The following is a 25,069-nucleotide window of genomic DNA, read 5'->3' on the forward strand; positions in this document are numbered from 1 at the left end:
AAGCAGCTCAGGGCTCTGGGTGTCCCTGTCAGTGGCTCAGTGACCAGAGGGGCTGGGCTGTAAAGGTGTCACRCTGTGTTTGAACCATCCTTGCCACTGCTAAACTCAACAACTCTATAAAACTGCAGTACCAAAGGCARATCAGCAGACTAAAATGATTAACGAGGAGGGAAAGCGTGTTCTCGAGATRTATAATGTGATTATATTTCTGTATCAAATGAGATCATCACATTGGGAATATTCCTCCCCACACATATGCAAATAAACTAACAGAGGTGGCCAGCACAATGACTAGCATTAACAAACAGCATAATAAAGTTTGAGGTCATTAATTAAACATAATCACACAGCATTGAGGCAAGTCATCCAATTACAAAAGAAAAGCAAAAGAAAAATGTTTCTCTTTCATTTATTTTTCTTTTTCCTTCTCCATTGTCTGATTAGAAAATGGGGAAAACTCTAGCATTTGTTAAAAAACCTCATTAATGATGCATTTAAACTCAAGTAACAGATTGTACTAACTATGTATCTTCGTTCTGATTTCTATTCAGATATACAAAATGTACTGTGTCCTTTATGGTTATTTTCAGATGACAGTCACATAACTAGATCAAGGAGTGACTGTTGCCTTGAAAATAGCTCAGTATCAAAATCACTGTTGATAATACCACGATACAATGCAACAAAAGGCACTGCAGTTCCACAGAAGAGATCACATCAGTTTAAATAATACTTACATATGAAACCAAGGAGTTGGAACTATAAATCCAAGTTACCTGCCCCATTTGTTGGTGACCTATATAATGATAAGAGGAGAAACTGGGCAATGCTTTGAGGGGGTGGGGAGCACCTGGGCTCCTCTAGAAACAGGAAAGCATCAGGATCACTGGACTGCACACCTGAAAATCCRTATTTTTGGAATTTTCATTTTGGAACTGAATGCAGCACGGACTGGGCCAACTTCCTTGGGAACAACCCTGTACTGAGTACTGCAGGTGTGGACTAAAAAGCTTGTTACACTTTAGCTTGACTGTACCCACGTGTCTCCAGAAAGTGGTGCTGAGAGGCACAAAGGCCAGGGCAGAACAAAGGGACCTTTCTGCAGGTGCCTAAGAGCAGCAACAGAAAAGCTCCTCCTCCACCTGTGAGACTGATGCAGAAAGGGCTGTGCCCTTTGTGGCTCAATGTCAAGATTAACTCCTGTAACCCACATGAAAAATAAAAACAAAGCAATGGATAATTTAGGTGGAAACCTATTATATCAAGTGCAATAGGAAATACAATTATCTGGCAGGCAGATAACCAATCCATCAAGCAGCAGGCCAGTTCCCCCTCCCCCTGCAGCAATCTTATTAAGACTTTCTAGGAAGATAAAAGAAGGCTACAACCTGCTGGCACAGGGCAATATCACAGACAGACTCTCCTACCATTGTGCCTTCTGACTCCATCTCTGCAGAATATCTATCAGCTCCCACCTCCTTTTTGAAACATCTAATGGTCTGCAGCATTGCCAGAGCAATTTTCAGTGAATTATGCCAAAGAGTACACAGCTCTTCAATATTGGATGAGTTAATTGCTATTAAATCAATTGGCTTTGCTTTTCTCACATGAGCCAAAGTCCATCATTCATAGRCAAAAAAATTCTCTCTCCAGGTACCAAGGAGACATTTTCATCCTGCTTCTCCATGCCAGAGCTGTAAATGTTTGTTTGGGGTGTTGTGGTCCTCTCCCGTCTTTGCTGTTTTTCAGGGCATCACAAACCTGAACAGGCACAATCTGGCCTGCTTCCCTCTACAGCCCAGCACTGAAATTGGGCTGGAAATTAACATTTCCATTGCAAATTTACATTTCCATTTCACCATAAAGATAGTAGACAACAGAAGGGAAAAATATCATTAGGTATGCCATTTACATAYTATTAGTTTATGTAGAAGTATTTAYATACTATTAGTTTATGTAGAAGTATAATCTTTCATTAGACAAAATCTTGGTTTTTGTGGTTCTTAGCTACTTTTGATAATCAATATCACAAAAGCAAAAGTATAATAATTTTTCAGCTCTAGAAGTTATATATGAAATAGAAAATTCAGAATTATGTCCTACTATCCTACTATTCACTTCCTATAAGCCTAACTTCATGGTTATCACTGTTTTAACCTTGTAGCAAATGAAAACCATGTCTAGTGAAAAGGATCCCTGTCCATGACAGATGGGTGGGAATCAGATGAAATTTAGGTCCCAACACAAACAAGTCCACAATTCTATGAAAATTATTCTTTGTTCTAATGTTGGGCCATGTTTAACCATTTACAGGATTTGGGCTAAAACTGGAGTAAGAAACACTCCTTGACYGTTTGAAATAAGCAAAATACTTAGATTACTCAATTATGCAAAATAATTAATGTTCATCACTTAGACCTAAAAAGGCTACAAACAAAACTTTGCACAGGCAAGAATCCAACTTCTGATTCCAAAACTAATGCACCACACKAATCTGTTTTTTCTAATTCTCAGTTGCCACAGGTACCATTTCCAACAGACCAAGCTCTCAGTGAAGATCTTTGATAATTGCCAAAGAGCATGGGACATTATAGAGCTCAGTCTGGAACAGGCAAAGCAGCTCAGCACTCTTACACCTTACAACTTTATTTAGCACCAACACGTACATTGTCTTTCACATTTAAAATTCTGTTCTTTCTCAGGGCCTGCCTGACAGATTAACTCAGTTTGCTCCGTGTGCTGCTGTGAGCCCTCTTACCACAGGAGCCACCCCATAGCAGGATTAATTCATTTTTTGGTGGGAGGAAAGGGTTAATTCACAGTAGGTGAACCCCAGGATAACTCTTACAGTGGTCTGAGCAAACAGTTGGAGRCTTTTATTGATCCTACCCACAGCTCTTTAAAACACAGGAAACAATCACAAATATGCAGTATTGCTCAGTGGTGATAGGAGGGAGTGTTGTACACAAGTGAATATTAAAGGATTAACTGTAAAATGCATTTCATAAGCTAAATGAGTTCTTAGTACAAGAAAAAAAGAAAAAGGAAGTTTTCAGCTAGTCCTTAAATTTCAAGTGAAGTGYGTGGACTTGAATTTTCCCTTAATCTAATAAAAATACTTCCATGAAGGTTCTAATTTTATATTTTCCATTTGTTTTTTGTTGTTTTTTCCCTTCTACTAGGCACGCTTTTCCAAAAAACCTTTACAGAAGATACTAAACTTTAAATCCAAACCCGGAATTAACAGTGGTTTGCTGGTTTTGCTGGCAAATCCTCTGGGTGAGTTTAGTGAGAMTTAATGCAACATCCAAGACAAACTACAAGGGTGTGATACCAGAAACATTTGTATGGAAGATTAGAGTGCTAAAACTACATCAGAAAATCCTGCTAACACGGCAATTCCAGCACAAAAAATAAAACAAAGGTTTCATTTGTGTCTGCTGCAGAGTTTCCAAGTTTGCAGCTCTCTATTACTATTGAGCCATCCAGAGATGGCAAAACTGAGTGAATTAGACCCAAAGTAACTCAGAAGGGTGAAAACTTATTCCAGGGTATAAATTGGGAGGTATTAAGCAGCATTGGATATATAAACACAAATAGCATAATCTCTTTGTATTCTTCAGAGAGTTGGCAACATTAATGTAAGACTAAAATTACTCCTGTTCCAAATCCTTAGTTTTATTAATTTTTATAAAATGCTTTAAATAAAAAGTTACATTGAAAGACACAAAGTAATCCCTTCTGATCCCAGGCTTCATTTTATATGTTTATCAGTGTTTTCAAGCTCTGAGATTCCAAAGTGCTAGTTCTCATTTTAATAGAACTATGGTAGGAGTCTGTAAATATTGCAGTAATATGAAAATGAGCTAATTTAATTTCTTAGGAAAATGCATGTATAAAGTTCCCTGTGGTTTGTAATTACCGTAAAGTCAACAGTTTACATCAATGACCCAGTAATCAGCTACTCAGAACGTGAATAATTAATGAAAAAATGTTTTCAACGAGCTTGCAAATGGAAGACTCCTTRGAGTATGGAGAAACAGCCGTGCTGTGAGAATAGCACTGTGCAGCAGTCGAGCCTCTTATTAAAAGTACATATTTGTATTTTGTCTCTTGTTTTTCTAAATGTCCTCCATTGATCTAATTCTGCTTAGCATGTCAATTCCACAGTGCTAAATGAGGGCCAGCACCATGGAGGTGTTGTGAATTTTGGCAACATCAAAGAGCGAAGGCCAAGAATCTTGCACATCCTGACACCTCCTGTTGTTACTCTCCACAAACAAAACCRTTTTGTTTTCAACATTTCAGCGTTGTCAGAATGAGTCTAGGAAACAACTTTATACTAAAGTCCAGCAACAAGGAATAACTAAACCATTAATCTTTCCTGGCATGTCCTACCCATGCTATCTATGCTTCAGCAGTAAAAAGGAGGGCTGGTTTTTATTAYTTCACTGTATTTAAGAAATGCTTTAATATAAAAACACAGGAGAAATGTSTCACTTCTGCTACAGTCATTGCATTATCAATCCTTATATGATTAAAAGCTACTCACTAATTTCAACATGCTGCTAAATTGCTCATACTRTGACAGTCAGTGACATTCCTGGTAGCACAGCATAATATTGGTTGTTGCCTTTGTGATTCCTACAGTTTAAAATTCATTTTCACATTCACTTTCTGAGTATGCCCCAAAATAATCTAAAGGAATTAGGCWGACCTCAGTGCGATCTTCTTATTGACATTTATGTTGATCGATGTTGGCTCTACCAGAATTGGAATCTACAGATCAATTCCCTTATTAGATTCGTTCTCAGTGCTGCCATGATCATTTTATCACAGAAGCTGCTGCCATCAGATGCTGCTTTATCACTTTATAATGGGATAAGCTGAAGCTTTCCTCTAGCATATAGTTGGAAATGGTAACTGTTTGAAGTCTAAATATTTCTTTCACAGATTTTCAAAAGTGTCCTTTATTAAATGCATAGGTCCGTTTTAAAAGATATTTTCAACTGAATTTACCAAAGCAGCAATGACTTTTGCCCAAAATAAAATTCCAGCTCTCAAGGTGTGAAGCAAATTTCAGTGCTTAGTCTAGAGACTGCCCTATTAATCAGTTTCTTCTTGCTGAGCCTATGAGCCAAATGACAGAAGAAAAGGGGCTAAGAACAAAGATATGTCAGAAAAATCAAAATGGTCTCAGGAGAAGTAAGCAGTATTCTACGGACACATAAACAGACATGCAAAACCCCCAAAAAAGCCCACACAATACATACACAAGGTTTGTCACAAGTGTTTTATCTGGTTTTGAAAACATGAAGGGCAGTGGTGTTTTTAGTSAGAGTGGTGTTACAGTTCCTGTTGAGAGAGGAGTTCATCACATTAATTTAAATCTCCAATAAAATAAATTAGCTTTTTTATTGCCAGGTTGAACTACAGGGCTATGATTGTTATGTATTGCTACAATCTAAGTCTTAATGGCATTTTAGCCCTGTGGTGGTCAAACAGAAGCCATTTCAAACCTTCTAAAGGCTATTAAAACATGTGCAGATGTCTGGAAAATTAATACTATTATCTAATGCTAACCTTTTGCCTGTAGSAGGAAAAGGAGAGAGAAGGCTCAGGGAAGATGTTTTAGATCAATACATGGCAACCCAGGAGGGCAAGCTCCGTTTCACAGGGAAGTTCATTGCCTGTGAACGAGGGATTCAAGTGAACAGATTCATCCTTATTTGGATTTCATTGAAATCACTCATTTACTAAAGAAAAAAAAAAGATAGGAGAGACGAGAACCATTTTTACAATTCTTCCTCACTGCTGTTTCCCAAGGTCCAGCAATCTAGACACTGGAAAGGTTCATTCATTTAAATGACAAGAGAACAAATTTGTCAAGGTTAATGTTGAACAAGTCTTACTTTCCTTGCCTCAGAACTATGCATTAAAATGCTTCTACAYTCCTCCACCCTCTTCTTTTTTTCTTTTCCCTTTGTATGTGTAATATTGTTGAAATGTCATATGGATTGAAAGGAGTTTAAAAGTAGGAGGAGAGTTGCAAGAAATAYCTTTATTGTTAGTTTAAGGCTTTTMCATACATATTTTCTCTCCAACTSTAATGCATTGTTTTTGTCTCTGACAGAATTTCTAATAAGAAGAGACTATTTTCTTGAATACCTGGATATAAGGTACTTGATTCTATTCCTTCTCCTCAAAGCACTTACTTAAAAATATGATTTAGAAAGAATAAGTGGGAAGATTCAAAGCTGTAGGAATTATTGGCTTCACTTCTCCTACTGAAATGAATTTCTGCCAGGACAGGAATTGCGGCACAGACTTCCCAAACTTTTGCTGCTTTTCAGAAATAAAGATTCCAGAGGGTCAYAAGTGTGCATTCCCAGTGGTATTTCATTCTTAGGAGTCCCAAATCTGCCCACAAGACCTCCAGATGGCAGCTCAAATACCGCAGTGTTTATCCTGATCGATCACACCGAAATCACAAGGCTTGTGTGCAGGACACAACCCTGGAGACCTGATGAGCCCAACAAGCAGCTCAAACTTTGGCTTTACACTTCTGGAATTCCACCAGCCTGCTGTGGAGCATTGAGAAGCAGTGGAAGGGTCTCAGAATCAGCCTGGCCCTGCAAGCCAAGCAAGGCTTATCGAGGCTGAAGCTCAGGAAGGAGGGAGAGCTGGTGCTGGTACCAGCAAGGAGGGTGCTGGATGGCCTGGGGACACAGCCCTGCACTGCCCAGTCCATCTGCACCTTGCTCCTGAGAGAAATGAGAAATGAGAAATCATTGCTCCTGGGCCAAGGARAGGCACTGTGCCCTCCAAGCATTATTTAAGGCCTGCTGGGAATGCTAGGGCTAAGCCTGGCATGGGATGGCAYGGAAAACTCTGCTCTGCCACCCTGCAGCCACTGCCAGAGGCAGCCTGGCCCAGGCTRGGGGCTCCATCTCTGGCACAGATGAGCTGCAAACCCTCTGAGCAGCTGCCTCTGCTCTCAAGAAGCTGTACCAACCAGCTCTTGATGGGGAATCTGTGCCCTTGTGAAYTGATCGTTTTTTCACTGTGGATAAAAGCAGGGCTTAGCAGGTATTAGATAGGAATTTCAAAAGGGATCAGCTCCCACTTTGGAAGTAGCCAGATTTTTAGAAGAGCTCAGCACTTGCAAGTCTGGTCCCATGTGCATGAAGGACCTGAAGACCCAAATGAAAGGTTAATTCCATTTGTTATTCCCCCAGGAGCAAACTGCCAGGTGAAGACTGGTGGCAGGGCAGAGAATACCCATAATTCTAATTATTGTCAAGATCTCCTAGGGATCATTTAGTGGGATAAATCTAAGTGAGGCTCTAAAATACAACGCTAATCTCTGATTCATGCTCACACTTGCAGTATCTGTAATTCATAATAATTGTGCCTAGACCTGTGCCTGTGATTGCATCTACTGCACGGGAAAAGTACACTGGGCTTATTTAGAGAAAAATAGTTAAGAGTAAGTAATAGAAAACTTAAAAAAATCAATGATTGAGCATTTCTGCTTTTAAAGTATAACTGAATATAAAAATTTAGGAACAAAACACTACAAAATTAAGTAGCTTGTCTCTGAAATTGTACACCAGAAAGATGAGCTGAAGAGTGGGAGTATATTTGAGATTTTTAAAGCCCTGATAYTAATTCATGATGCCATTACTTTGGYAGCCTGTTTTCCATGCTTCTAATGCAGCAGGTTGGAGTTTAATTCATAATGCTGAAGATGCCCTTGTGATGCACACAGGACACAGACAAATCACTGCCCCTTCCTGCACCCAGACATCCCTTGTGACTAATGGAACACAGCTTGCCCACACCGAGGGAAAGAAAGGAGCAGGGATGCAGTCTGAAAGTGCTAAAAATACAGAAAAACTCAAGGCTGCCAATATCACATTGTTAAAGATTTAATGACAAAGGTAACTTTTCCTTTCAGCTCGTCCTTATCAAGAGAGATACCCAGATGGTAATTTAAGAGTTAAGGCACTAATGGACTCCTCAGTTTCACTGAGCACCYCGTGCTGATTTTATCTTGCAATACAGTATTTCACATTCTCAGCGAAGTCAACAGAGATTTAGTCAATAGTGTCACGGCCTTTGGATGAGAATTTGAATCTTACCAGTATCCAAACCATCATTAAAGAAGATAGGTCATTTGGGAAACAAAGGAGAGCATTAGTAAAATTCGATACTAAAAGATGGGGTTGGTTCTGTAGGTGTTTTATGATTCATTATGAGTAACATTTTATTCTAATTACCAACTCTTTCTTCTATGTGCAGTATCTGTAAGAATATACCAAAAAAAATTAAAGTATATTACAGGAAAACTATTTCTTTTCATAACAGATGGCAACAGAAAATACCTATTGAGTAATCTTATGTGCTTCAACCCACTTAGCATAATGTTAGTTTGTTTCATTTGGTGGAATGTGTAATTTTACATTACTAGCAATTTACACTGACCTGATATAATCTGAACAGCTTAAATGCTATGAAGCACAGTACTTATTGGCACACCTATTTCTCAGTAAAAGAATCATAATTCTGTATTGCTTCACATCTTCAAAGCACCACTGCACTTAAATAACAGCAACGCAACCACGGCAACAAAGTAAAATATAAATGTTTTATATGTATTGAGTGTAATAACACATGAAATGAAACCTTTATCTATTGTTATTTGTTTCATATATGCTTTCGCATAGTTATCCTTTCTTTAAATCTCAAAGTTTTAAGAAAATAAAACTGAACTACATACTTAGCTCCATTAGTGCAATAAAAAGAAAATCATAGATCTGTAATAATAACRGTTATAATTCTCTAGTGCTTTAGAATTTCAATAGATTCCCACTTTGCCACAAGACAGAGCCCTTTAAATCTYTGAATTAATTTTAAACATTCTTTTGGTATTTCATTTGAGAGTTACAGAGTGTGAAATATGCACCAWGAGGAGAAAACAATTACCCTGCACACCTGTTGCTCGAGCACGATGCATTTAAGCAGAACTTGCAGTGGCTACTATTTCATTCCACTGTGAAATCCAAAAGGGGGAAGGTTTTAAAAGCTGACCTGATAACATGAATTTGTACTTTCATATGTGACACACGGCTTGTAGGTACCACATCACATGCTGTGATAACATTAGAACAAAACTATGCCAATTTTTGTTATCAGAATGACCATGAGAAAGATTTTTCCAGTTAGAAAGGAAACCTGAATGAATGACCCTTGACTTAATACAACTATATATTAAAAAAACCCAAAAAACTCCACAAAATATAAACATGAGTAACTCAGAGTTTTCACAAAGTCCACAATTTGGAACACAGGCTATCTCTAAGCAGCCTCTACATTTATACTTGACCATTTCTGCAAGGATTCACATGGAAAGTTGCTAATACATCTTGTTAATACATTCAACAAACAGAGCAGGCTGAAAGAGCAGCCATAACATTAAGCACTGATGTAGGTTAAATATAATTGCATGGAATAAAAAGGCATGTATTTTTAATGTTTATTACAAGTGTGAAGCACAGGGCAGGTTTGTAAAGGAATACAGCAATACTCTTTCCTATCTTGGAATTCTTTCCTTTTTCCTTAAATTTCTTCCCATATGGAACATACACAATAAAACACAACAGCTATATTCTTTGATTTAATTACTCTGTCCACATACTTGCTTAGGGTTTCAAATGCAATATTGGATTCCTGCCATCATGTGGATCATCACTGATAATAAAAATCTACGCACAGAATGAAGAGAAATTGTTGGTTCACACAGTGTCAGTTGCTTATTTTTCTGTGTCTAAAAACAGGCAGTAAAACCTTCTTTTTGTTGTCCAGGCCTGTCACATCAGCACAGCCCCAMCATTCTCCTGACACATGCTTGTTCTGAAATACTCCCTTTGCTCTTGAATAATGCCTGTACATTCTTCAAAACTTAAAAAATATTGTTCTCCTCAGTCAAAATCATTCATAAATACTTCACCAAAGATCACTTGTGGCTTTCCAGAAGATTATTTTCTCTTTTGATTTACTGGTGTTGGTATCGCTGTAGCAGTTTATTTTCACCAGGATAATGGAAACGGCTCATTTTTAGACTTGGTAGTTGAAAATTATCTGTTTAAAATTGTATCACAGAGTGTTGTGTTTGTGTCAATGTGGAAAGCCTTTCAGTGTTTTTYTGTGGAACCTCTCCAGGCTAGTTAAAATAGTTGGACAGAGAAATGCAGAGCAGTTGGGGGTAATTTTCTCTTAAAATCATTCTCATTCTCATCAGAACTACATGCCCTGGGAGCTTAAGTTAATGTTTTGATTTTGGTTGAGAGCAAATTGGTAAGAACTGAATTGCTCAAATAAGGGACAACAGTCTGACAAGAAGGAAAATCACCAAAACACAAATTACTGATGGAGCAGACCTATCAGTTCAGCTGATCTAAGCCCCTCAGAATAAAATTCTGTTCTCCACTGACCCTCCCACAGTGCTTGCTTTAGTCTGAACTGCTGTGAGGGACATTGCCCTACCTCTCCTCTCATCCCACAGTCTGTAACAAACATTTTTGTGTTTCTTTATCAGCCTGCCTACCTGGGAGCTCCTTCCAGGGCTGGCTRCAAACCAGACACACCACCAAATTCTTTCAGGTATCGTGCTGCTGCTGTGCATTCAAAACTAGAAATCATCCATCTTARGGAGATGAGATGGAGTCTCTCCAGATGGGGATGTTTCCTTTCCTTCTCTCATCACTGATTTTTGGTCACCCATTCATCTAACCAATTGGCTCCCATAAATATTTTATCTCTGCAATATTTCTTCAGCATATATTTGGAGCTGCAAACAGGGCAAGTAATAAATATGGTTTATAATGTATTATTACATGTTGATGATTTTAACTGAGATGAAATACAGACTTTCAAAGTTTTGTATTTCTGTCTTCTCAGATGTTATTGGTGAGTGAAGACATGGAAAAAACCAGAAAGTAGAAAACAGTTTATTCAGATAATGCAAGACTGGAAACAATGATGTCACCACCCTCACATGAAAAATATTCCCTTAATTTGTTCTTGAAAGTCTCAAAAACCTTAAGTGCTCCATACTAGATCACTATYTTGATTCCTGATATCCAGAACATTTTTATAATTTCTGACAGCTGCAAGGCTGGAGGCTCTTTCCTGGRGCAGGATCTTCATTGACCTGGAGGAATCAATCCAGCAAACCACTGCCTGAAATCCTTTGAGAACCATAAACAGAGTAAAACCCACCCTTACACTTCTTAAGACGGGTTCTGCTAGGAAAGTAATTCTTGGATAGAGGTTAATGTACTAGTTTAAACTTAATATATCTCAAGCATGCTTTACATTTATGTGATCACCTTCTCTGTTGATACAACCCTGGAGATTGTCTGAACTTGTAAGCAGTATTCAATTACTGAAGCAATTAGCAGATCTGGAATTAATTTCTCCTTCAAGACACCAATCCTGATTTTGGAGTAAGGAAGCATCACTACAGATGTTGCCACACCTTATGTTTTCATGTTTACAGAGGAGAAAAGGACAGTTTGTTCTGGAGCTGGAACTTTCCTCTTTCCTGAAGATTTGCAACAAGGAGTGTCCCAACAATCCAATGGATGCAGGGAATTAAACATAAAGTAAGCAAATAAGCAGGTCAGCTGCAGGAGTTTCACAACTTTAAATACAATTTGCTGATTTTGGTATCAAGCCTGCCTGGTCCCTGGAGAGCCTGCAGGCACCTGTGAGATGGGAATTCCACTGCTCCTCAGCACATAACAATCCAGTTACTGAAATGCACCCTGGAATGCTGACAAACTGCTTCCTAACAGTGGGTGACGATCTTTAATTTTAATTTCAAGCCCTCAAATATCTTCTCTCTGAAACACTTAAATATTACACGTATYTCACTGCTGTAAAGCAATGCAACTTCACTTTTAACCTCCTGCATTCAGACTTTATCATGTCTAACGATRTCTGGAGCAGAGGTCAGGCTCTGAKCCCGGATATTCCATCTCCTTTTGTCAGGTTTTAGGGCAATTAAGTGCCCTCTTTTCCCTGCCATATATAATAATGTCGTTGGTGCAATTTACCCCTTCCTGCTAAGCTGTACAACTGTTTCCATCACACTCTGAACAGCCACACTCTGTCTTGGACATCAGGGCAGGGCTGTCAGGTTATTAAAAGGGCTCATATCAATGCAGTTATAACAAAGTAATTACTATTTAAATTGACCTTCTGAGAATTCAGCTCCATGGTGTAGAATTTTAGACAAAAATTTTAGATGTAAAATTAAACAATCTGGATGGTTCATGAGTAATAAATGTAGCTGATCTAGCAAGAGAAACACAAGGAGAAAGTAGAGGCTTCAGGAGACCTCCCTGCCTGGTTCTGGGGTTGATAAAGTAGAATTTTTATGATGGAAATAAAATGGCAATGAAAATATAGTTTAAGGTCAGGGATATTGTAAATCTTATTATYAGAAATATTATCTTATACTTTCCCAACTATGAAAATTTTATTACTTATTTAATCAAATAAATCCACTCAATAAATTTTGCTACTTGCCAATTTTTCATCCCTTCCACTGAAAAATCCTGTATGTTTTATAAAAAAACCCTATGACAACAACTTTCTGGGTGGAAAGTGGAAGCAGGATTTCTCCCAGGGGAACAATTAATCCTGTAAACATCTTGAATTTGTGTAAACAGAGATAATTTTGAAAACCGGAAAAAAAGGATATCAGAAGGCAACCCCTGATCTGTCTTACTCCATCAACAACCTCCTGAATATCACCTCCTGTATATCACCTCACAAATTTCTCTCTTCTCTTCTTGGTTTCCTCCACTCAGTTTTAAATCTTTGACTATTATCCCCATCTATTTGTCCCACTTGCAGATGAAATATGAGTTGGGTCACCAAGATGGAGCTCCTGGTTTTCTTTCCCAAACCCCTCTTGCTATGGCAGAATTTAACATCTTTTTAGCAACCACATTAACAGGAAAATTAAGGCTGCTTGGGCAGAACCTCCTTGCATGTGCCAGGTTTTTACTATAACTTGCTCTTTCTCAGATGGTGCTGACATAAAACACTATTCCAAGGCTTCATCATTTAAAAAAAGCTGTTTCAGAGAGATTTTCTGAATATTTTCAAGCAAAAATAAAAAGATCTGATATCTAAGACATATGAATCTTGCATTATTTGGTTGCAATCATATGTACAAAAACCCAGGGCAACGGTGAAATCCGTGTTTATATTTAAATTTTGTTTTCAAAAAGAAATCTCTATTTCCATTGAACTTTGAGAAGTCAAAATGTTTATGGTTTAAAAATAAACTTGCTTTGTAATACAAGAGTCTTSTAATGTCAAATATGGAATATAAAACCAAAACACAGAGGTTGTTATGCAGAAAAAGTAGCTAACATTACTTCTTTTTAGCTTGTGCCCTCTACCATGGTATTCTTCAAAATTTGTATTTTTACTGAGTGTGGCTGCTCCTAGGATGAAATCAGCATTAAATAAAATTGAWCTGTATTGTGTCAGAGAGCACAGGAAAGGTGAAAACACCACACTCCCCCCATCCCCAGCAGCAGTATTTGTCCATTCCTTTGACTGGGGTCAGGAACTAACAGGAATGTCCTTAAGCACATATTTACAAATTTTCTGTAGAGTGACACATTTAAACCAATATTTACCTACTGCTCTAAATCTGGGCTGCGTGCACTTCCAAGAAGACATAATGCAAATTGTTCTTTAATTTTATGCAGGCACACAACAGTATTTGCTCAATTTCAGYCCTAAGAAAACATCTTTCTTCAGATGTCACACCTCGGGCTGCAAGATCACAGACTACATGCCATTTATTTGAGTCTGAAGTATAATTAGAGGATAATTAAATTTCTGGAAACTCAGTGATCTCCTGTTTTGTATATTTTGGATTGGTTTTGTAGAAAAGGACATATGAAGTGTTTTAATACAAGTTCTTAGTTTTTTTAATATATGCTGTAACTTGTTCTCTGCTTTTTTTCAGCTAGGAGGTTATAACCTATTAATAGCAAGAGAAGGGATATAAGAGCAAATTTCACTGCAAGGGGACCTGGACTTTCTGAATGAACTTAATTCCCTTTTGTCCTCAGCCAATAATGACAAATCAAGCAAAAAGGGGGAACAAACCTATATACATCAGTTCCTGCCRAACTGTGCAAGAACAATGATGTAAAATAGTTTGAATCCCTCAGGAAAACCTGTTAGATCATTCGGTTCGTTCTTCCCCTGATGCAGGTTCATCTCTTTCAACTTCTTTCAGAGCTGCTCACAATCCAGTTTCAAGGAACCCAAGTCAAAGGGTTGAGCCTACTTTTCAGATGCTATCTAACACTTCTGTAACATTCCCAGAATAACCTGRCTTCATTGTTGCCAAACAAGGAATTGGGAATAAGAGCTGTATCTATAACAATGAATGTGCAGCGTGTGCCTTCTGTGCAATCTAACCTCAAGATAACATCAGCTGGAGTCAGACACTTCAGAAACAGCAAAAAGAAAGAAAGGAAGAACAAACCAYCCCAAACCAGGAGGAAGGAGCAGCTGATGTGACTGTCAAAAGCAGAAGTGAGCAATAAAGATCCACTGTGTGCTGGATGTGTCAAAGCTCTGAATGCATAAAGAAAATCAGTTCTCTGTACAGGGGTCTGGGAAGGGCGAAATGGGAAAGAAAGGAGGGGACAAGGGACAAGAAATCAGAATAAAGGAGGTCCTGACTTTGCAATATCCAAATCAACCCAAAATCAAGAGATGCAACAAGAACACCTGAGGAAAACTCAAGAACACAGATCCTTGTCATGGTGACCTGGTACCACTGCCATTGCTTTAGAGTTCCATGGCAAGCACAACTATTTGCCCTTGCCTTTAAGATCAGCTGTGAACAGAGCATSTYTCTGCAGAAGAACCAGCCCACSCTGGTGAGAGTCAGCAGCTGTTGAACAACAGCACAAGGGCCAAACTTTCCCCTGAGATACAGATGCAGAGCAGCGAGGATTTGAGATGCACATTTGATGTCACTCATGCAGCTGACATGAACTGCAAAGCTCTAATTATTCCTTATTTGCTGCTCTCCTAGCTCATGGTCAGATTTGCTGGAACTTCTGCAAGGTAATTCTGCTTCTGCAAAAGGATGACAAAGAGATGGGTTCATTCACAACAACAGACGCTGCCAAATGAAGAAGGATCATGAAACATTCGAGACATAAAACACYGGCAAAAAAAATCATTTTAGGTCTGTGAAGATGTACTTAAACCCTTGCAAGTAAGCTGAAACCAGGAGAGTATCACATATGGCAAAAGTTAAATAAATGGGCTGTCTTCTCACAGGAAATTACAGTGTTCACCATCAAGCAGGATGTTAAGGAACACGAGCTTCTCCCCTGCAGAGGGATAATGAACCCGTATCATTCYATTTATCATAGCGAAGAATCACCTMAAAAAAGTAAGTTACTCTGCAGGTGTGCTCCTCTCTCCAGACTGGCATGCAATATCAGGRCTCACTGGCACACATTTTCAGTTTCAATGGGATCAGAGTACAGATAACAGATATTCTTCTAATATATTAAATCTATCAACTGTCATTTCCCACTTACTGACATAACCTTAAAAAGAAGTATTTTATAATTGTAAGAAATATAAAGCTCATAGCTTGCTTCCTGCCAAGGCCATTTCCTACCTGAAGGAAGAGGTCAGAAGCTGGCTTGACTTTCTGCTGGAAAAGCACACTTAAAGTTCGATTCTGTTGTTCCARATCAAAAACTCTCATCTTCAGCTTTATACACTCCTCCCTCAGACCCTGCAGCACAAGGGAAAATAGGAGGATTAGAAAACAAGTAACAGAAGCAATTAAAAACCTCTAAGTAATGTCAGATACTAAGAAAAAATAAATACACAATTTTTGAAGTAGTACAAATTGGAAAAATGTGCTACTTAATTTTTTCTGCTGTTTGATCATTCATTATAACATTAAAGAAAATCCTATAATGACAAACAGTAGCTACTTGGCACCTCTTTTCAAGTTTTTTGTTAGCCACTAATGGCTTTCAGATAAAGCTAATTATCTATCTGTCTGTCTATCTATCTATCTATCTATCTATCTATCTATCCATCCATCCATCCATCCATCCATCCATCCATCCATCCATCCATCCATCCATCCATCCATCCATCCATCTATTTTTAGTGTAAAACCTGCTTTTCCTGGCCACTTGAAGGAATACAGGATTCTATCAGAGGGAGGATTTTGGAAGGGAGAGCAGAATCCGACATTCAAGCTTTTCAGTATTTTCATTTTGAGTCATGAGAGCTTCATAAATCAGGAAAAGCAGCCTCCCATATAAAAATAATAAACTTCAGCCACATCTAGGTTGGTTGGTTTGTTTGTTTGTTTGTTTGTTTTTGTTTTTTTTTTTTTTAATTTACACCTCCAAAATACTTACCCTTATTTAAATTTAGGACGTTTGCTACCCTGTGGTATTGCTGGGCTCATATTACTCTGCACCATATGAAGGTGGAGAAACAGGCCTCAGCACCCCCATATGCTGTCCTGTCAATCCCATTAACAACATGATGACCTGGCTTTGTGAGAAAACAACTCAGAGGGAGAAATTGTAGTCAGATGTAGCTGAAATTCTTGCCTACAGTTGCTCTAGTCCCTGCTGTAACCAGCACTGAGGTTAAAAGAGGTGAACAATGAAATATGCTCATCTTGAGACTCCCAGGAAATTGTAAACATCTTTTTATGCATAGGTATCAGATTTTATGAATTCTGGCTGAATGCAGTTATCTTCTCCTGATGGTTTTATAACCTTTGTTTTAGGTGGCTGTCAAGTGGCTGTTCAATTGAAATTGCTAGAGACTTCCAACACAACCCTCAAAAAATCTTGAGGCTGATGATTTCTAAAGCCCTGGAGCTTTGTTTCCTGTCAGGGAGACCTCTCATCCCTGGTCTTGCACAAAGCAATCTCTATTTGGAACAGAGATTGCAAGCATCAAGACCCATCATTATCTGTCTCTCACAAATCAGAGAATTTAAAACTGAGCTTTGGCTGTTACAACAGTGCTTAACGTTTCAACACTTCTCAGGGCACTGAACAGGAAAAATGACTCACAGAAACTAACASTGTAGAAAAAAATTAAATCTTAGCACGGGCTCTGCTCAAAACCTCCCCATTTTACAGTTTTAAAACCRTAAGATTTATGTTTCAAACTTTAGAATTTCTGTAAAAAAGTGAAATATAAGATAGTAGATTACCCACCCAGATGCTATAAACCCTGCCAGTGGTAAAGCCACACATAGCCCAGAGGAGAAATGAGGCACATAAAGGYAGCAGTATTCTGGTAAAATAAAGTCTGAGTTTAGAAACTTGAAGTCCTAAAATACCAATTAATACAACTATCAAATGTCTGAAGCATATAATTCCTCTCCTGTGGGCAAAACAACTAGCTATTAAGGTGGCAATAGCCCAAATATTTAAGGTACTCTTYGGGTTTCACTATTGTGATATCTTGTAATATCAATATTGTAATATTTGAGCATCTCTCTAGTCTTGCTTTATCACTTCACCATGAAAAAGACTCAGTTTCCTCCAAAATTTGAAATCGTAGAGGTTTCAGTAGAGGTACCAGAAAAAACACTGCTCTCCCTCTGAGCAAGYTTCTTTCTGTTTTAATTAATGCTTAATTAACTTTTTCTTTTTAAATTTAATTGATGAAAATGGAGAAGAAATAACTCTTATACAGAACCCAGAATAAAAAAGTAATCTCCTGAATACACTCCTATTGAGGAGATTAATATCCAAAAATCAAATACACAGATCACAAAATGATTTAAATAARTGGTTTAACTCAAATTTTAAACTGCTGATCCAGGTCTTACATGGAAAACACATTTTTAAAACYCCTGTTTTCATCAGTCCAATCAGCTCATGTTATATGAGAGGTCTTTAGGTGGAAAGAAAAGAATGGATGTTTTCAGTATCCTAGCATACARGTTTGCCTCAATAATTTTGTTGGGTGTCTGACTTCTTAAATTTCCTAGAGGCAAAATTTTCTATTAGTAAGTGGTAGAAAATCCATAGAATTTTACTACATAAAATTGCAAAATTATACTGCGTGGCTAACTCAGCTCAAATTCAATTTAATGTATTTTCTCCATAGCCACATCAAAAAAGGTCTCTAATGTTAGAGAAATTCTGTATTTATTGTAACAAATTACACACTTGAAAAGGGAATGTTTAAGACTGTAATTCCATTTCAAGGATCCAGTGACATTGATAAATCACTCAAGCYCTGCTCACTCAATTTGTGTCACCAGAATCTCTCAGTGGGATCGGAGTCTTTCCACATCCCGGCGAATACACAGCGCTTTATTCCTTACGTTACAGCGTGTACTTAATTTAGGCAAAAATTAGTCCTTGAGGGACGATTTCAAATTCACAGCAAAGCCTACACAGTGTGTGCTACTGTACAGAATCACTCTTCTCCCTTTTCTGAAAGCTCTGAGCTTTTCTGTGTCTTGCTCTGCTCCAGAGGTGTGTTATCTCTCTGTGCCATGACTGACTGTGTCTCACTGCTCAGATGTACCATGGTAGATTTATCTGTTTACTGGTTGCCATTTGGGTTCTGATATCTGCCTTTTTGGGACTGGTGTGAGGAGTGCAATTTCCTCTTTATGGAATGCTATTGTGTTCCTGTCTTTTCTTATAAAAGGACTGTATGAATGGTGTCAGGAGCACGATAACAGTTAATATTCATTAGCATTTAGAGGAGTAACCTCTTTCCTCTTTCTATGGATATTAAATTAGCTGTTATTACTCAGTAATAGGTAAGCAGCTGCTAAATCCCATCAACCCTAAGTAAATCACTTTATTAAATGTATTCAGATCTGTTTTTATTGTATCCTTAGGAACTCCTTGGTTCCTATGGGTTTGGAAGGATTCATTACTGAGGAAGGATGCAGTCATCAAAATGTCTGACACCTTTGCAAAGGGAATTAGGAAGCTCCTTTCTCCATTTGGGAAACAATCATAATATTCCCAAACTAGAGATTAATATATTGAGGTTAACCCTCTGGTGGATATTTCATCATGTATGGTTTTATAACATAAAATGTGTATGTAGTTTTTGTGTATATTAACATGAGAAAATACCTCAATTTCCATTTAGACTGACTTGGAACACAGATTTGGGATTTTTTTTAGAAAACAGCTTTAGTTATAATTCTAGCAGGTGTCACAGCAATAGCTCTGSTGTCCCCTGATGATGCACAGACCCCACTCCTCTGTGTACAAAGGAATACAGCACAGACAGCAACAGTGCAAACTTCCCTGGATGTCGTGGCTTGCACAAATCACCTCCCAGCTGCAACACTTCTGACTGCTGGAAGGTAATATCCCTCTTCTGGAGTAAAAGCTTTTTGTACATCTAAAAATCATGGGATGAGCAATGACACCTCCAACCCTGCCTGTTCCCCTCTGTGCCCCCTCACCCCTTTGCAGAGAGCATCCTGAATGACGTCCTGCTGGGTGGAATGATGTCCATAAGGGAGGCTTTGGAGATGGTCCCCAAAATCTGTTTGCATCTAAAAAGCTTTTGGACATGTGGCAGAGTTTTTTGATTATTTCAACTCGGTTCTTCTTGCTGCATTTTAAGTACATTATTATTTGTCCTGTCATTAAGGGCAGATAAAACAGTTTCTATTCTTCTTTGCACTATCTKCTTTAAAAGACTGCATTTATGTCTCTTTCTGAATAATTTTTTTTAGACTAAATGATCCAAAGCATTTTAATAATGCCACATCCATCAAGTGGTCTAGACCTCACAAAGGATCATTCTATGAACATTGAAGTGTTCATACCTTATTATTACAGATCTTTGTATTTTACTTGTCTTTCYCTCTTTCCTCCCTTGACAAAAGGCCACTTCAGAAAACCAGAACTTCAGATGTGACTTGATGCAAAATGGATTCTTTGTAGAAGCCACGGTGAATCTTTTCATTGTGCCAGGTTTGCAATTATCCTACAAGAACTTTTCCTGTGCGGTACTTCCCCTGCTTACTAAATGTGTGAACATAGTTTYAAAAATGTATACTATTTAAGGATACATATATATCTTAAACAAACAATGAATATCTGCAAGCTTGAAGTTACACCAAAAATAGCCAAATCACACCTTACCTTTTGAGTAAGTAGAGCCTGAACAACCTGGTTAGCTACCTGAAAGAAAAAACAGAAAACWATTTTAAGTATGTTATCATGTGWKTTTGTGCAYAACAATACCTTATTTTGTGGCCTGTCCTGGTTTCAGCYARGGCAGGGGTTAWTTCCTCTCAAAAGCTGTTACAATGCTKTGTCTTGGATTCACAATGTGAATGATGTTAATAACACACTAATGTTCTGGTTTTTTTTTTGCTAAGTTGTGTTTATCCAAGTCAAGCACCTGTTTTTATCTTGTCTCATGCTCTGCCAGTGAAGATGTTCAAAAAAGAAACTGTGAGGGAGCATTGCTGGAGAGATGACCCAAACTGGCCAAAGGGAAATTCCACACCATGTCCAGCACACAAAATGGGGAAGTTACCAGGAAGGAAACTGTTCGTATCTCATCACACAAGTTTTATTCTAATTCTCCTCCCCATTCCATCAGGTTTGAGCAATGGCTGCGTGGTGTTTCACCTCCACCTGGGCTTAGAACCATGACAGCCCTTTTTTGGCACCCAGTGTGTGACTCAAAGGGTTGAGATAAGGACAGAGCCGACCAGAGTGTGTTAAAAAATTGTTATAAACATCCATTGTGTTGGTTTCACAGTTGCCAGTGGCTTTCCACTCCACTTTCCATCTACCAATCACCAACTCTAGCATTTTCATTATTTACTAGCATTTTAATCAGATAATACAAGTAAGAATACATGAAATTCACATCCACTACTTCTGTGCTAGTGCTCATTATAAGCAAATGTGTGTTGAATCAATTGCAGTGTGACATGAGGGGCACTTGCTTAAMTTCTGTCCTCTCTTCTTTGCAGTAGATTAAACTTCCACAGTTCTATATGCAGCTGGTGTGCACCAGCATGGATTGACTGCATTCACTAGAGCGGATTTTTACCAGCCAGGGATGGAGTACTGAATGTTTTCATGAAGTTTAATTGTTTCTTGATTAAATATTGACAAAATGGTACATCTATCATGACAAGCAGAAACCATAAAGTGCCACAGAAAATTAAAGTACCTACTGTCATCAAAATGTGGTTGGAAGGCATTCACCCCACATAGCATAATTGACTTGAATGAGATTACACACCATTGATTAGCAGAACTATATATTCAACAGGGAATTTTTGAAGTTATTTATTTTATACATCCTTTCTAATTTATGTTTATCAGAAAGGATAGGGGCAGTGAGGTGGAAGAAGGAGRAGAGAAAGAGAGACTGAGGTAAGGTTTTTCTGTTGATGCTAACTCGAATGTTCAAAACCACATATGCACTTGTTATCACAAAATGTGATGACTTATCCTTTTGCCCCTGCGTTTAGGAAGAGAAAGTAGACATGTCTTTCTTTGAAAGAAAGAGATTTTTGATTTGGTTTTGGYTTACAAAAATTATAATAAAATTTATGCAGGTATCACTGAATCKACATTGATTCTTCTTACCCCCCCCRTCCCCACTGCTGATGTGAATTCAGCTGGGAGAAAAGAGCTGCAGCAGTTAATTCACTTCTGTAAATAATTTAGTCCTGTTAGATCCAAAAGTTACATTGATTCATACTCATAAAATTGCTTTGTATCAAATTCTTTTTCCTGAGCTGGTCCCTAACTTCAGGCAGCCCGCAGAACAATGCTCCTAAAGAACAGCTCTATACATGATTTAACRGAAGACACAGACTAATATTAGAACAGTAATAACCAACAGAAGTAAACATGCTAGGGTTTTGAAAGCCCATGTGCCTTGCCCTGCAGGCTCCTGGGCTCTCCATCCACCACTGTTCCTTCTGGCAGGTACTTTAAGGTCTGTTTGCTCTACCTGAAAATTGAACAAACCATAGTGAATACATTATTCCTTTACTTTCTGACAYGGAGTTACTTTACCAAGGAAGAACTAAAAGGTTCTTTGAAGTGTGCAGTAGTCACTCACAAAAGCATAGCCTACAAAACGACTSCTACAGCTTTACATATTGTACAGAGGAGTGTAAAAGGCATAATGTTCCGAGTGGGGAAAAAACTGAACCTGCTGATGCATGTATGACAAATTTTCCAGCTTTTGAGTGAAGATAGGTATCTAAATGGAAGTACCTGCCAGTGATCCGTAGCTCCCATGGATCTCAACAAGAAAGATATGTAACCAGGTTCTTTAGAMAATGTGGGKTKTTTTTTTTTCTATTTTCTGTCAACTTGGCAAACTGTGTTGTTATTACCATTCAAGATTTCCAGGTCTGTATTTTTGGTGTTCAGCAGGAACAGAGGTGGGAAGCCTTCACTGCAGTGTTCTGCAGTTACTAAAATTAATTTAGCACTCAATAAGTGGAATCATAGCCAAACGTTTGCATTTCAAATGAGGTTGCCATTCCACTCCTACAGCAGATGGAAATAAGCTGTGAAACTCAACAATCTACTTCATTTTAACTTACAGGTAACAGGAGACACCATGGATGTGAATGAGCAACATGAAGCAGCTCCACAAAACTGACAGTCACAACTACGAAAAATGTGGAAACTGAGACCACTGAAGGCAGAGGAATTGACTTCAGAGATGCAGAAAATGTGAAAATGTGAAGTTCCCACTTATATGARGTGTAACTGTGTCTCAATCCCAGTAAAAAGCAGGCAGTAAAATCACTTGACCTGTGATAACTGCAGTTAATCAAGGTGAAACAAGGAACAGAACAGAGCTGGKTCCTTGCTCTGCTGTTCTGCAGAAGGTGACACTCCTTGCTTTCACACTGCCTGCCTTTCCTCTGAACTCAATAGCCAAGATCTTTAGGTGATGTTTCCTTTTCTGGATTGCAATAAAAGAGATAAAAGATCCAGCTTCACTTTTTCCTTAGGTAATTATGTTTACAAATATATGTCATAAAGTGGTCTTAATAAAAAAAAGTATAAAAGAATTAATCAAAGAAAAGAGACCCTAATGCAACATCTGTTATGCCTTTTTCAAATACTGAAATTTTACACAGCTGCCTTTAATGTATGATTCCATATGCACAAAGACACTYCAAGTGTACTAAAATAAAAGGTTTATCTTTTATTCAAATCTTAAAAACAGAATGCCTTTTTTTAAGATAACTCTGCATTTTTGATTAGGTAATTCTGAAAACATCAGCAAAAATATCAACTACCCCAAGTTGCATAATTTCCTGTATGTAAGTATGGTGAAGCTTGACAGAAATCTCAGTTGGCACAGTGATGTGAATAACCATGACATTGCCACCTACCAATAAACTGACAGCTGAATTCCACAGTAGGAAACTGGGATTAAGMACGTTAACCTCAAAGCCCAAAGGTACAGGAAGACAATCCTGGGTTTTGCATTCAATTTTTCAGCAGCAGAAAGATACATTTATGGAGGATGTCTGAAATTAAATAAGCTCTTTTCTTATTTATCAAGTGCTGGARCATTTCAATGACATCTTCTTCCAAATACTGTCCCAAGTTTTTTACATTTCCACTTCAGAGAAGAACAATTATTTTAAAATCAGTGAGTAATTGTTAAAATTCATAAAGGACTCTGCTCAGTTTGACCCATATGCTTTTCAGATTTAATCTCTCTGAACATTTGARTTTCATTGAATTTTACCATGAAAATGATTACAGAGCATGCATTTTTATGTCACAGTTGCAGGCATTCATACAATATTAAATATAGGGCATTTACATGAATGAGAAGTACTATGTAAAATAGCTGATTTCAAAAAAAAAGAAAAATGAGTGAAAATAATGGCAAGCATAGCTTTAAAAACTCAGAGAGAAAAATCMCAGTGGTTATTTTAACTTGTCTCATATTCAGCTTCATGGCCACCAGCACCTGAGCAGAGAGCACACTGTGCCCTTCTCACATTGCTGTGGTGACCATGCAGCTCACACTGCCAGGGTTAAATGGTGCTCGATGCCCTGGGCAGAGTTTGCCTGTGCCCAGGGAGAGGAGCTGCAATTTGAGGTTTCTGAGTGAGGAGTGAAAGATGGCAGAGTTCTCTCAGTAGTTATCAAATGATGTTCCCAGCCTTCCATTCCTCCAGGATCTGTCAAGCATCCCAGGCATGGAACAGCCAGAATGGCCCAGTGGTGGCTTGGGAGGAAGAATTCCTGSTGCACCAGCCCTGGGGAAGTTCACTGCACTCACAACTCATTGGACTGCAGAGGCAAAATTAAAACAATGGCTGYAGTAGGCACTGACATGTTTTGGTGGCAGCTTCAGCTGTCTCAGGTTGGGGTGTGATCACAGCCTTCTGTTCCCAGGAACAGCTCTGCTCCTCACTCCAAACCTGCCAGGTGCCCCTGAGACAAAGTGGGGCTGCAGCACAGACAGATACATGGCTGCTCCTAAAAAAAATCTGCTCCTAAAAAAAATCTGCTCCTAAAAACACCAAACAAGCTCTGAGGGCCAAACCAGGGAAGGTCTGAAGAAGTGTTCACTTTCAAGAAGAGGGGCAGTTGTAAGATGAGTTATGAACAGAGCAAGTATCAAACTTAAAGTCTTAAAGAAAAGAAATTCTCAAGTGCAAATATTTAAAAAATATTTCCTAATTTTTTTTTTTTTAATCACTATGGAAAGCATTTTATTTTGTTAAGATTTCCAGTAACAATCCCTGTCTGGAAAGAACTTCTTGTCACATGCAATGCATACTCAGAAGACTGGCTGGAAGTGAAGGTTCTCCAATCATTGCTTTGGTTATTAACTAATATATTCATGTCTCATATCCTTTTCTCTTTACTGTTACTATAAAGAAAGAGGGTGAGAATGTGTGATTTCTTGTGCAGCTCCRCCAAAGGAATGTGCTCAGGTGGATGCT

The 25,069-nt window shown here is 38.3% G+C and overlaps 1 protein-coding gene across 1 annotated transcript in view; it reads right to left on the reverse strand.

Moving 5' to 3' along the window:
- NCKAP5 (NCK associated protein 5) overlaps positions 1–25,069 on the reverse strand; it is a 346,786-nt gene that overhangs the window by 65,050 nt on the left and 256,667 nt on the right. Inside the window, exons 9-10 of the mRNA XM_057366537.1 lie at positions 20,247–20,285; positions 15,746–15,865 (exon numbers count right to left, since the gene is read on the reverse strand). Coding sequence (XP_057222520.1) covers positions 15,746–15,865; positions 20,247–20,285 — 159 coding nt within the window. The remainder of the gene's footprint in view (positions 1–15,745; positions 15,866–20,246; positions 20,286–25,069) is intronic.

This window comes from Malurus melanocephalus, unplaced genomic scaffold (assembly GCF_030028575.1).
Source record: "Malurus melanocephalus ecotype Western Australia unplaced genomic scaffold, MMel_1.1 scaffold_67, whole genome shotgun sequence".
In the NCBI taxonomy this organism is placed as follows: Eukaryota; Metazoa; Chordata; class Aves; order Passeriformes; family Maluridae; genus Malurus; species Malurus melanocephalus.